This window comes from Tursiops truncatus, chromosome 4 (assembly GCF_011762595.2).
Source record: "Tursiops truncatus isolate mTurTru1 chromosome 4, mTurTru1.mat.Y, whole genome shotgun sequence".
Classification (NCBI taxonomy): Eukaryota; Metazoa; Chordata; class Mammalia; order Artiodactyla; family Delphinidae; genus Tursiops; species Tursiops truncatus.
This window is the reverse complement of record NC_047037.1, coordinates 30,435,576-30,449,214: the sequence shown is the minus strand read 5'-3', so window position 1 is coordinate 30,449,214 and position 13,639 is coordinate 30,435,576. Positions and strand designations below refer to the sequence as shown.

The window sequence follows — 13,639 nt, the reverse complement described above, 5'->3', positions numbered from 1 at the left end:
AAAAATTACTACTGAATAATTTTGATTTAAACTGAAAATCATAAAGGTAATCAAAATACTTATCATTGATTGTCTATGAAAATATTCTATGTCCAAATTTTTAGGAGACTAGTAAAGTAGTACTTAAAGGTATATTTGTTACTTTAAATACGATTGTTCAAAAACAAGAAAGAAATAGCTAAAAGAAGCTAGTTCTTTGAAAAGAACAGTAGGATGGACAAACCTCTGCCATGACTGATCAAGAGGATACAAATAAAATGAACGATGTAAATAACAAAAGAAATAATAGTTTTATGAATAAAAATATCATAAGCTATCAAATAATAAAGTTGAAAACTGTGATAAAACTGATATACTATAAAAATCATATGAAAAGCCAAAATTATTACAAGAGGAAGTAAAGGTTAACTTAGATAGATAACCACTGAAGAAGTAGAAATGGTAATCAAAGACCTTTCTCTCAAAAGAAACTTAAAACTGACATGGCTTTAACAAAAGAATTCTCTCAGAATTTCAAGGAGGAATTAATCTGTCATAGCAAATTTATTTCAGAACAGAAAAAGGGTGAGAAACTACTGAAGATATTTTACAAACAGTATATATCTTGATTTCAAAGTTGGGTAAGGAACAAAAAAATTATGTCAAATTTACACACAACACAGATGTGAAAATCCTAAATAGGATATTAAATGTAACATTGCATTTAAACAAAATACAATGAAAACAAATATGTCATGTTCAAACAGGATTTATTCTAGAAATGCATGGGTGTAAATCACCATTAGACAAATCTACCAATTTTATTCAGGCTCAACAATGTATGAAAGGAAAATCCCAGAAAACTGAGAATACAAAAGAACTTCTATCATATCAAAAACCTATCTCAGAAATAACTTTAGATGCCTTCCTAGAACAAGAACAAAAAAATCCACTATCAGTGATACTTCCATAGTGTTCAAAGTCCTGGCTAATGGAAGTAGACAAGAGAATGAAACAAAAGTTTTAAGGTTAGAAAAGGAGAAGACAGAACTGAAATTGTTTGCAGATCATATAATAATCTACGTAGTAAATTCAATACAATCAAACCATCAACATGGATAAAAGTTCTAATAAGCTGCACATAAAAGACCAACATAAAAATTGAATGTTTCCTTGCCTTAGGAATAACTAAGTAGAAAATATTTTTAACACTAAATACTAATCAAATAACAATAAAACAATAAAAACATACAGTATTTAAGAATTAACCTAGTAAATAATGTACAATACCTCTAGGAAAAAATTTAAACCTTATATAAAAGACCTAATGAGATCTAAATAAAGCAATACATCATTTTTATGTATAAACAATACATAATTGTAAAAAATTCCATTCTCTCCTAAATTTTTCATAAAATTAAATGCAGTTCTTTGTTTTGGCCATGCTATGCAGCCTATGGGATCTTAGGGGCCCCAACCAGGGATCGAACCCGTGTCCCCTGCAATGGAAGCATGGAGTCTTAACCACTGGACCGCCAGGGAAGTCCCTAAATGGAGTTCTAATATTTAAACTCCCAACCAAAGTTTCTGAGGAATTAGACAAAAGTACTTTAAAAATTCATAAAGAAGAAAAAACAAATACACAAGTAGCTAAGTGGATTTTTAAAAGAAAGGCAAAGAAGAAGGAACAAACCACTAAGAGGCCATATTTATAACATACAACATATACTAGAGTATAAAGCCACAACAACAAAGAATATGGTAATAGAGCAGAAAGAGGTAAAAAGAGATCAAAACAACAACAGACCCTGGCATACATGGTGTTTGGTGTATGACAGATATAGCCTCACAAAGCGGGGAGGGGAGGATTTGTAATGACTTTGCCGGCACTTGCATTCTCTCACATAGATTCTTCCTAGTTTTTAGTCAAAGCTCTATAGATGAAACTAACTATTCCTATTTTAAAATCTCTATCATATTAATGACACAATTTAAATGCCTTATTTCCTTTCTCCTACTTCTATACCATTCCAAAGAAGCCTATTTGAAAAACCTATCCCTTTGAAGCCTTCTCTCTCTTTAAACAGAAGTATGTTACTTCTCTGATACTGCATAAAAGAACTTTTATGTAAAGAAAATAGACAATATTCAAAATAAAAAACAAAGAGAAAACAAAACATTTTGTTTCAAACCTAACCTTAAAATGTGAAAGTAAAACCTAAAGTGGTAAGAATATATATTAGGGTTATATATGCGAAGTACATCAATAATGCTGGGAAAAAACATTAATATATTAGCAGATTAAATTAAAATATTATACTTACTGAAGTATCAGAGTAACCAATCGAATAGCTTCCACAGCAACATCATATTCCTTATCAAGTGTCATTGATACAATGCGATCCTGAAGAAAAGTTATACATCAAACCAACCATGAACAGAAAGTAAATGGAGACAGATCTGAGGTAATGTCTTTGGGGGAGTTCATGGAAGACTAATGATAGATTAGTCTAATGATGATTAGGTTAAATGGAAAGCTTTACTATTGAAACCATATTATCATAGTCCTATGCACACACCAGGAGGTGTCATAAATGTTTATAATATAAAATTTTTTTCATCAACTGGCATTCTCTAACAGAGACAAACCTTACCTTGCAAAATTAATATAACTATAAAAAAGCTGTCTATGAAAAAAATCTTATTTTAAGCAGGAGCCTTCTATTGAAGGTAATGAATAAGAACTCATGTTGGTAATATCTTTTGTAAAGCAGAGATTCATCTATTTAATACAGGTTCATTTAAAGAATATGCAGTAAAGAATATGACCTAAACACTTGTTATGGTAATGCCATTTGCTAAACTAGCTAAAACGAGCATTTTTAAAGTGAAAAAGAAAACACGCTAAGCATCTTACCTTGAATCGGTTAGTGAATAGCTCCAATTTGGGGAATAATTCTCTATTGGTATACAGACTTTGTAGAGCTTTCAAACACTTCAGCCTGACTTCTCCTTGCTTCAGAAATACAAACAAAAACACAACAGAAGCAGTCAATTCTATGCCATAAAAGTTGAAAAGATTTTCAAGTCTATATGAAGACTAAAGTCATTTTCAGCTTAATCATTCAATTTACTTCATATTGTAATTCAACATAAGGTGGAACCAAGCAATTCTATTTGCACTTACATTTAATTAAAAATGCATTAAAAATTCCTTAGTTACTTGAGAGTAAGCTACACCTTTTTCAAATGTGTATCAACTCTGGTTCAACATGAAATACCTCCCACATTATACTGTGGCACCTCGAGAGAATTTCTGACCTATGATTTTAATTAAAGAAGGGTATGTTAATTTGTCCTTCCTGTAGAAAAATCTAATTTCATATTAAAGGGTCATCATTTATTCATTTCACAAATATTTACTGGATACCTTTTACTTTCCAGAAAGAGCAGTTAAGAAAACATGATAAAGGGAAGAATGTTTAAAAACAGAGGCAAAATGATAGAGTGATGTGTCCTGGGGCTGCTATTTACTAGGGAAATATAATAAAATCATTAACTTGGAGTAGAAGGTGTTGGTGATCAAAGTGCATTCCGGGTCATCTAGAAATTTAGCCAACTCTCAAATGATTAAAAAGAGAACGAAGTTTCTGTGTTCAAAAAGCAACATGCTGGGGACTTCTCTGTGGTCCAGTGGGTAAGACTCCACGTTCCCAATGCAGGGGGCCTGGGTTCGATCCTTGGTCAGGGAACTATATCCCACATGCCACAACTAAGAGTTCGCATGCTGGGACTGAGTCCACGTGCTGCAACTAAGAAGGCTCCATGCTGCAACTAGGAGTCCGCATGCCGCAACTAAGAAGCCTGCATGCCGCAACTAAGAGTCCACATGCCCAACTAAAGATTCCCGCATGCCCCAATGAAGACCCGGGGCAGCCAAAAAAAAAAAAAAAAAAAAAGCAACATGTTGTAACAGTAGGAGTCCAAGTTTTGGAACCAGACAAAGCTAGATTTCCAATTCTATAGCTTAGTAGCTACATGAGAGATGACAAGTATATTAATCACTCTGATACTCAGTTTTCTCATTTATAAAATATGATACTGACTTCATAAGGTTGTTATAAAATTTGAATGCTGGTAAAAGTTTTAACAACTAGCTCTGGGGGACGGGGCCCTGAATTGTTGCACTTGCAGATTTCTGTGATGTGATTACTCCCTCCATGGCCAATTTCAAGCTACCAATGATACTGAACTCATATAAGTGAATGGATGTGCATAATCACTCTCTTGAAAGCTGATTCAAGGTAGCTCGAGCACACCACTGAATGAGATAATGCTTGCTGGTAAAGTCTCTAGCACATAGGAGGTACCTCTGGTAGATGCTGTTGAGGCCCCGCCCAGATGTCCAAATCCTAATATACAAGGCTAATCTTCCTGCTTCTTCCTGTATTGACAGCTAATGGCGCTTACCTGCATCTTTCTCTGGAGAATTGACCATGGCTGAAAAGAACCACCTGGTACAAAGATTCCTATGCTCTACCTTGCCTCTCCTGTCCACACCCTTTCCCTCCTTCAGGATGAGGCTCATAGCCAGTGGGGAATGATATAGGAGGGTAAAAGAGCCCACCCTCCTTGCCTCAGGACAGTACAACCTCTGAGGTGCAATTTATTTTTCAAAATTCCTTCTGAGACGATGCTCAGACAAAATTTCTTCTGAAACCACATTTCTGTTAGTGTGTCTCCTGCTTAATCCTATATTCCTCACTTTCTTAGAGGCTTCTCAGGAGAATACAAACTTCAATGTATCACTAGCACAAAAATCTCTGACTAAGGCTGGGCTTCTAAGGAATGTGACCTGAACAGTTGGTACCAAGAGTAGTCCTAAGAAGCAGACCTCAATGATGGGATTCTGAGGTTGGATCACTTGAAGGAAGGACTACTATGAGGAAGGACTCAATTTCTGGTTGTAAGTGAAGTTAACGATAGTCTCTGACACAGAATAGCAGCCATTTGCTAATTCACTTGCGGGTGAATGGAGATGTGCACTTAGCTTGTACAACATGCCAAGCATTTGAGGGATGAGGGTAATTAATAACTATAAGGACTATGGACTAAGGACTATGGCTGTCACTGAGATGCTAAACAGAGAAAATGACAGGCTAATTAATCACCAGTTTAAATCAACAACTGGCAACATTTAATGAGATCCTTATCTCCTGCAGATAAAGAGCTGAACATATTGAAGACCAGACCCAGAACTCAATTTTAAGGGTGGCAGAATTTAAGGGACTTTGCATCCCAGGCAAGTCTACGCCAAAATCAGGGCCATATAGGAAAGAAGTGCAATTTCAAAGAATAACTGGTGGATGCAGCTGATAACCTTCAACTCCAAGTTTCCCATGAACTTGTGGGTCTGCAAATAAGTTTCATGTTAGAGGGTAGCATGCCTCCTCCACCCACCCCTCCCCTCGAATATATGGAAACCTCAAGCGAAGCAAGTACCTTAAGGACAATGCTAGTAGCCCTCCTCATGCTCTATACTAACCTTCCCTTGTAGCTCCAAGCTAAGGTCAAATTTCAGCATAGCCCAAATGGGGAAGTACTGGGTCTGCTAAAGGAGGAGAAGGATTATATGCTATAGGTGCTGCAGGAATGGGCCAACTTGAACCAGTAAGAACCAAGAGAGTGTCTGCTGAAGGTACTGGACTGGAAATGGGAATATCAAACAGGATACGAGAGAGTTTTTGGATATAGGGCACTCTCCCTTGTCTCAGGATTTAAGGCCCATGGAAATGGCCTAACGCATTGCTGGATGACTCCTGGAAAAAGCAACGTTGCATATTAATGAAATAAGAGATCCGAGAATCGTTGTGGCAGACTGTGAAGAAAGGCATTTAAAACACAGTAAAGTATGCCATAAAGGATCTGTTGTATAAACTCAGAAGACCTACTAGTTGAGTATGTTCCTCAGGAGGGCCCAGAGAATATTGTTTACCAAGGCAATAAAGAAAAGACTGGTGATGGGGGCACAGGCATTGCTGAGAAACTCCATAACAGCTGTATTCTGTAGGCTAGAGCTGGCACTAGGAGATACTCAAACAGAATTCGGCTTCCAGTACAATGAAGATGATGAGATCACAGAACAGCAGAAAGAAAGTAGCATCAACTAACTAGTAGATGCAAGGTGGGCATAATAATTATAATGGGCAGCAATGTTGAAGAGCAGCCCATGGGGATCTATGGAGATGACTCACAAGATATGGTCTTCCTGGAGGCAAGATGTGGAAAGCCAACAAAAGTATTATGTAATATGTATCTATAATCACAAGAGATCAACAACAGATAAGCAAAAGACTAAAGACAGTTGACCCAAAGTAAAATCATAACCCCAGATGTAAGACAGCATGTAAGAAGTTTCCTTACTTGTAACTCTAAATTTAAAAACAAGGCCAGAAAAGATGAAATTACTCTATCCATTCAAGTTCACACAGCAAATTATAGGTAGAACAAAGACATCAGTCGAGTTTTATCTACACCTTGTCCAACGATGCCTCCCAATCAACTATTTCTCCTCCCAAATCTTGGTTCTTTAATGTACCAAATCTTGGTACATTACAGGGACTTAATTAAATAACTTAATAATAATGTCTAGCAATAATTTAGATGAAAAATCACTTGTATTTTTGTTAATTTCTCTATTTGGGGGCTCTACTATACTCTGAAGGTATTTCTACTACAAAACATAAATGTTTTGTTGTTTTGCTATTACACAAAATCTTATTCAGATCTGAATGCTATTTAACAGTGCCTAACCCATAGCTGCTGCTCAATAAATATTTTTTGAATGAATAACTATATAATATAAAAATAAGAAAACAAAAAAGAAACACAGAAAAATAAAATAATTTGTTGAGGGAGGGAGCTGGGCATATTTGTCAGAGACACTAATCTATCAGCATTTTTGCAAAATTATTTTTGAAAAAAATGTTAAGAGCTATAAAAAGTATTGTGTAGCATAATGGCATCATTTCATAATGAGTTGTATTTTAAAGGGACAATTTTCATGCTTCTAGGAGAAAATGCTGATTGTTATTAAAATGCCTATGTATAATGTTAACACCACAATGGGAATAAATGAACCAAATTCAGGTGGCCTGTCAAGGAGCAGATTTTTTTTTTTATGTGGTGGGGTGAAGGGAGTACAGAGAAGATAGTCTTTGTTGTTATGTTTTGACAATTTAATTGAGACATATTTGACATGCAAAAAACTTCACGTTTGTTTGATGCATTTGGACATATTCATACATGCATGGTACTATTATAATCAAGGCAATAAACACTCATCACCTTCAAAAGTTTCCTTTTAACACCTCCCCCCCCTTTTTCATTTGGTAAAAAGAGAAGTCTTGAGAGGGACATTGTTATGTACTATTAGGAAAGAGAGTCTTGTTCATGTAGTCTTTAGACCTCCACTTGGCTCCATAAGAATAGGCCTTAGCCTTGGAACACTCCCTTACCAAGAGATACAGTAGCCAACAAAAAACACCATGGCATCGTAGAATGAAAGGGCTAGGCAGCTGGCTCTGGGGGTGGGGTGGTGGTGATGAACTGACTGATGTGCTGGCCTCCCTCTGGCCATATGGGGATAAATAGGGATATTGATAATCTCTCTGTTAACAGGGAAAAGCTGGTGCAATGCATGAGGGTGGAAATGTGAAATGGGTCCTAAAAAGTGTAGGGAAACAATAATCTGGGCTCTTGGTCACATTTGCGCTCCCATTTCACGCCCCCCAACTCTCAAGGTGTCTTAAGGGTCACAAATGATGTCTGAGAGAAGTAAAGGGGTCCCATGCAGGAAATTTTACCTGATCCAGGTGGCTTACAGGCCTCAGATAAAACCTGTTTCACTCAATGCAAAACCACCTATGGCACTGCTGAAAACAAAACGGTTGAAATGAAGTCCTTCTTCGAAAGTGAAATATGGAAACTGAAGGACGGATATGAACAGGAGCCAGGGGAGTCTCATACAGCCTGGTTGGTGCATCTGTTTGATGAAGGGGCACTGCAGACTTTAACTATCTAGGGCTGAATAACACAGTTAGGGATGGGGCCAAGATCTCTGGATCCCCGTTGGGGACCAGAGGCCCTATGCCCCTGTCAAGATAGAAGGGAAAAGGGGAGAGGGGAGCTAAACTTTTATGGGGCCTTTGGATACTGGTGCCCAAATGACAGGTCCCCATAGAGGCAGAATTAAAATAGTAGGTCTGGGAAGAATGTAGTTACCCATGGAAGACAAGTCCACATGTATTTGTGGATGAGATTCTTTGGACCATTTCAGGTACTGATGATCCTGGTTCCTACTATTGAATACGTAATAGGCATTAACATTTTGGCTGTGTACGGTACTGAAAACCACCATTGCCTCAAGCGGTACGTACCACAACAAGGACAAATTCAAGCTTAATGGGCCAGCTGCATTCCTAGCCTGCTCCAGAGCTGGCCAAATCATGGTGCGTTGTTCAACAAAAATACTGTATCTACGGTGGGGAAAAGGACATCGCTCTGTTAATTCGAGACAATACAAGCAGCCCAATCAGGCCAGTAAGGAAGGCCTCCAGAGTTTGGAGGTTGACAGATTACCAAAGGATAAATGTAGAAGTTTCAGCTTTTGCCCTAGCAGTTTCTGATACTATCACCATCACTGAGACAGTGCAACCCATATGGAAAACAAGTATGCTGTTGACTGATCTGGCTAATGCCTTCTACTCGATCCCTCTGAAGAATGAGGTCATGACCAATTTTTGTTCTCACTGAACAGCCTACAATATACTTTTACTATACTCCTGCAGGGATACCTAAATTCTTCTGTAATATGCTACCAGAGGGCAGGGCTTGATCTTCAATAAGCTCAAGTACTACAGAAGTTTTATTCATCCCTTATATTAACGACATGGCTACAATGCTAATTTCATGGTGGCTACAGTGCTGCACTTAGTCACTGACAGAATGATTAGTACCAATTTGACTATAAATCCAGATAAAGTCCAGGCCCTAGGCACAGCAGGTGCAATTCCTAAGGCCCAAGATTCAAAGGTGACATTATGGCATGGTTTACTGACAGCTCTGTGAAACTAAAGGCAGATGAGGTCTGCTGGGTTGCAGCTACCATCTGAACCAGTAAATGGCCATCTTTTGACTATCAGGTGTGGGCATTCTAATAGGTCAAGCTCTGCACTGTGGTAATGGCAGTGCAGGCCACCTCTACTACCATTCCTTGATACATTTTTCACCAACAAATGGGCTGTTGCCAATGACTTAGCCATCTGGTCAGGCAAATGGCAACTAAAAGACTGGACTATTAATGGATCCCCCATATAGGGAAAAGAACTATGGCAGCAGCTTGCTCCCTGGGAAGAAAAAAACATATGTCACTTATGTAGATACTCATGGCAAAGGACCTTTTTTTTATTTTTAAATTTTTATTGACGTTAAGTTGGTTTATAATTATTACTTTCAGGTGTACAACATACTCAGTATTTTATAGATTTACCCACCATTTAAAGTTATAAAATATTGGCTATATTTCCTATGTTGTACAGTACATCCTTATAGCTTACTTATTTTATACATAGTAGTTTGTACCTCTTAATCCCTACCCCTATCCTGGCCCTCCCCACAGGTAACCACTAGTTTGTTCCCTATATCTGTAAGTCTGTTTGTTTTGTTATATTCATTCATTTCATTTTTTAGATATAACATATAAGGTGAAAATGCAGAATTTGTCTTTCTCTGTCTGACTTATTTCACTAAGCATAATACCCTCCAAGTCCATCCATGTTGTTGCAAATGGCAAAATTTCATTCTATTATATGGTTGAGTAATCTTCCATTGTATGTATGTATGTATGTGTGTGTGTGTGTGTGTGTGTGTGTATATGTGTGTGTGTATATATATATATACACACACACATATACACACACACACACACACATACAATGTATATATACCAAATCTTCTTTATCCATTCATCTGTTGATGAACACTTAGGTTTCTTCCATATCTTGGCTACTGCAGATAATGCTGTTACAAACACTGGAATGCACATATCTTTTCAAATTAGTGTTTTCATTTTCTTTGGACATAAAACTAGGAGTAGAATTGCTACATCACATGGTAGTTCTATTTTTAGTTTTTTGAGAAACCTCCATACCGTTTTTCATAGTGGCTGTACCAATTTACATTCCCACCAACAGTGTATAAGGGTTTCATTTTCTCCACATCCTGGACAACATTTGTTACTTGTGGTATTTTTGATGACATCCATTTTGACAGGCATGAAGTGATATCTCACTGTGGTTTTGATTTGCATTTCTATGGTGATTAGCAATGTTGAGCATCCTTTCATGTGCTTGTTTGCCATCTGTATGCTTTCTTTGGAAAAATGTATATTCAGGTCTTCTGCCCATTTTAAAATCAGGCTGCTTGGTTTTTTGATATTGAGCTGTATGAGCTGTTTATATATTTTGGATATTAACCCCTTATCTGCCATATCATTTGCAAATATTTTCTCCCATTCAGTAGGTTGTCTTTTCATTTTGTTGATGGTTTCCTTTGCTTAAAAGATTTGCAAAAGATTTTAAGTTTAATTAGGTCCCATTTGTTTATTTTTGCTTTTGTTTCCTTTGCCTTAGGAGACAGATCCAAAAAAATACTGCTACAATTTATGTCAAAGAGTGTCCTGCCTGTGTTTTCATCTAGGAGTTTTATGGTTTCAGGTCTTACACTTGGGTCTTTAATCCATTTTGAGTTTATTTTTGTATATGGTGTGAAAAAATGTTCTAATTTCATTCTTTTACATGTAGCTGTCCAGTTTTCCCAAACCACTTATTGAAGAGAGTGTATCTTCTCCACTGTACAGTCTTGCCTCCTTTGTTGAAGACTGACTATATGTGCATGGGCTTATTTTTGGGCTCTCTATTCTGTTCCATTGAACTATGTGTCTGGTTTTGTACTAGTACTATACTGTATTGATTACTGTAGCTTTGTAGTGTAGTCTGAAGTCATGAAGCATGATACCTCCAGCTTTGTTCTTTTTTCTAAAGATTGCTTTGGCTATTCAGGGTCTTCTGTGATTCCATATATGTTTTAGGATTATTTGTTCTAGTTATGTGATAAATGTCATGGGTATTTTGATAGGGACTGCAATCTGAAGACTGTTTTGGGTAGTATAGCCATTTAAACAATATTAATTCTTCCAATCCAAGAACAAGGGATATCTTTTCATTTTTTTGTATCATCTTCAGTTATTGTCATCAATGTTTTATAGTTTTCAGAGTACAGGTCTTCCATCTTGCTTAAGCTTATTCCTAGGTATCTTATTCTTTTTGATGCAATTTAAAGAAGTTTTTATTCGAGTACAGTTGATTTACAGTGTTGTGTTAGTTTTAGGTGTAGAACAAAGTGAATCAGTTATACATAAACATATATCCACTCTTTTTTTAGATTCTTTTCCCATATAGTCTGTTATAGAGTATTGAGTATAGTTCCCTGTGCTATACAGTAGGTCATTATTAGTTATCTATTTTATATATAGTAGTGTGTATATATCAATCCCAGTCTTCCAATTTATCCCTCCCCCACTTACCCCCAGTAATCATAAACTTATTTTCTACATCTGTAACTTTATTTCTGTTTTGTAGATAAGTTTGTTTGTACCCTTTTTTAGAGTCCACATATAAATGATATCATATGATACTTGTCTTTCTCTGTCTGACTTACTTCATTCAGTATGGCAATCTCTAGGTCCATCCATGTTGCTGCAAATGGCATTATTTTGTTCTTTTTTATGGCTGAGTAATATTCCATTGTGTGTGTGTACACACACACACACACACACACACACACACATATATATATATATATATATATATATATATATATATACCACATCTTCTTTATCCATTCCTCTGTTGATGGACATTTAGGTTGCTTCTATGTCCTGGTTACTGTAAATAGTGCTGCAATGAACACTGTGGTGAATGTATCTTTTCAAATTATGGTTTTCTCTGGATATATGCCCAGGAGTGGGATTGCTGGGTCATATGGTAGCTCTATTTTTAGTTTTTTAAGGAACCTCCATACTGTTCTCCACAGTGGAGGTACCAGTTTACATTCCCACCAACAGTGTAGGAGGGTTCCCTTTTCTCCCTCTCCAGCATTTATTGTTTGTAGATTTTTTGATGATGGCCATTCTGACCAGTGTGAGGTGATACCTCACTGTAGTTTTGATTTGCATTTCTCTATTAGTGATTTTGAGCATCTTTTCATGTGCTTTTTAGCCATTTGTATGTTTTCTTTGGAGAAATGTCTATTTACATCCTCTACCCATTTTGTGACTGGGTTGGTTGTTTTTTGGATATTGAGCTGCATGAGCTGTTTTTGTATTTTGGAGATTAATCCCTTGTCGGTTGTTTTGTTTGCAAATATTTTCTCCCATTCTGAGGGTTGTCTTTTCGTCTTGTTTATCGTTTTGCACAGTCTTTGCTGTGCAAAAGCTTTTAAGTTTAATTAGGTCCCATTTGTTTAGGAGGTGGATTGAAAAAGATGTTGTTGTGATTTATGTCGAAGAGTGTTCTGCCTATGTTTTCGTCTAAGAGATTTATAGTATCTAATTTCATTCGTTTACATGTAGCTGTCCAGTTTTCCCAGCACCACTTATCAAAGAGATTGTCTTTTCTCCATTTTATATTCTTGCCCCCTTTGTCATAGATTAGGTGACCACACGTGCATGGGTTTATCTCTGGACTTTCTATTCTGTTCCATTTGATGCAATTTTAAATGGGGTTGTTTTCTTGCTTTCTCTTTCTGATAGTTCATTACTAGTATATAGAAAAGCAACAGATTCCTGTATATTAATCTTGTGTCCTGCAACTTTACTTAATTCATTTATTACTTCTAATAGTATACTGGTGGTCATTTTAGGGTTTTCTATATATAGTATCACGTTATCTGCAAACAGTGACAGTTTTACTTCTTCCTTTCCAATTTAGATGTCTTTTATTTCTTTTTCTTCTCTGATTGCCATGGCTAGGACTTCCAATACTATGTTAAATGGAAGTGGCAAGAGTGAGCATTCTTGTTTCTGATTTTAAAGGAAAAGCGTTCAGCTTTTCACTGTTGAGTATGATGTCAACTGTGGGTTTGTCATAAATGGCCTTTATTATGTTTACATATGTTTCCTTGATATCAACTTTGATTAGAGTGTTTATCATGAATAGGTGTTGAAATCTGTCGAATGCCTTTTCTATGTCTATTGAAATGATGATGTGGTTGTAGTCTCCATTTTGTTAATGTGGTGTATTACATTGACTGATCTGTGGATATTAAACCATCCTTGCATCCTTCTAGTAAATCCCAGTTGATCATGGTGTATGATCCTGTTTATATATTGTTGAATTAGGTTTGCTAATATTTTGTTGAGAATTTCTGCATATTCATCAGGTATTGGTCTGTAATTTTCTTTTTTTTGGTAATATCTTCGTCTGGTTTTGGTATCAGGGTAATGGTGGCCTCATGGAATGAATTCAGAAGTGTTCCTCAATTTTTTGTAATAGTTTGAGGATAGATAGTAGCTCTTCTTTACATGTTTGGTAGAATTCCC

At 36.5% G+C, this 13,639-nt stretch overlaps 1 protein-coding gene across 3 annotated transcripts in view; it reads right to left on the bottom strand.

The window, feature by feature from the left end:
* Positions 1-13,639, bottom strand: part of STAG1 (STAG1 cohesin complex component) — a 419,314-nt gene that overhangs the window by 92,978 nt on the left and 312,697 nt on the right. For all 3 annotated transcript variants that reach the window (XM_019934217.3, XM_073803799.1, XM_019934218.3), the window contains 2 exons: positions 2,897-2,995; positions 2,304-2,383 (listed from right to left, as the gene is read on the bottom strand). In XM_019934217.3, the coding sequence (XP_019789776.1) occupies positions 2,304-2,383; positions 2,897-2,995 (179 nt within the window). The remainder of the gene's footprint in view (positions 1-2,303; positions 2,384-2,896; positions 2,996-13,639) is intronic.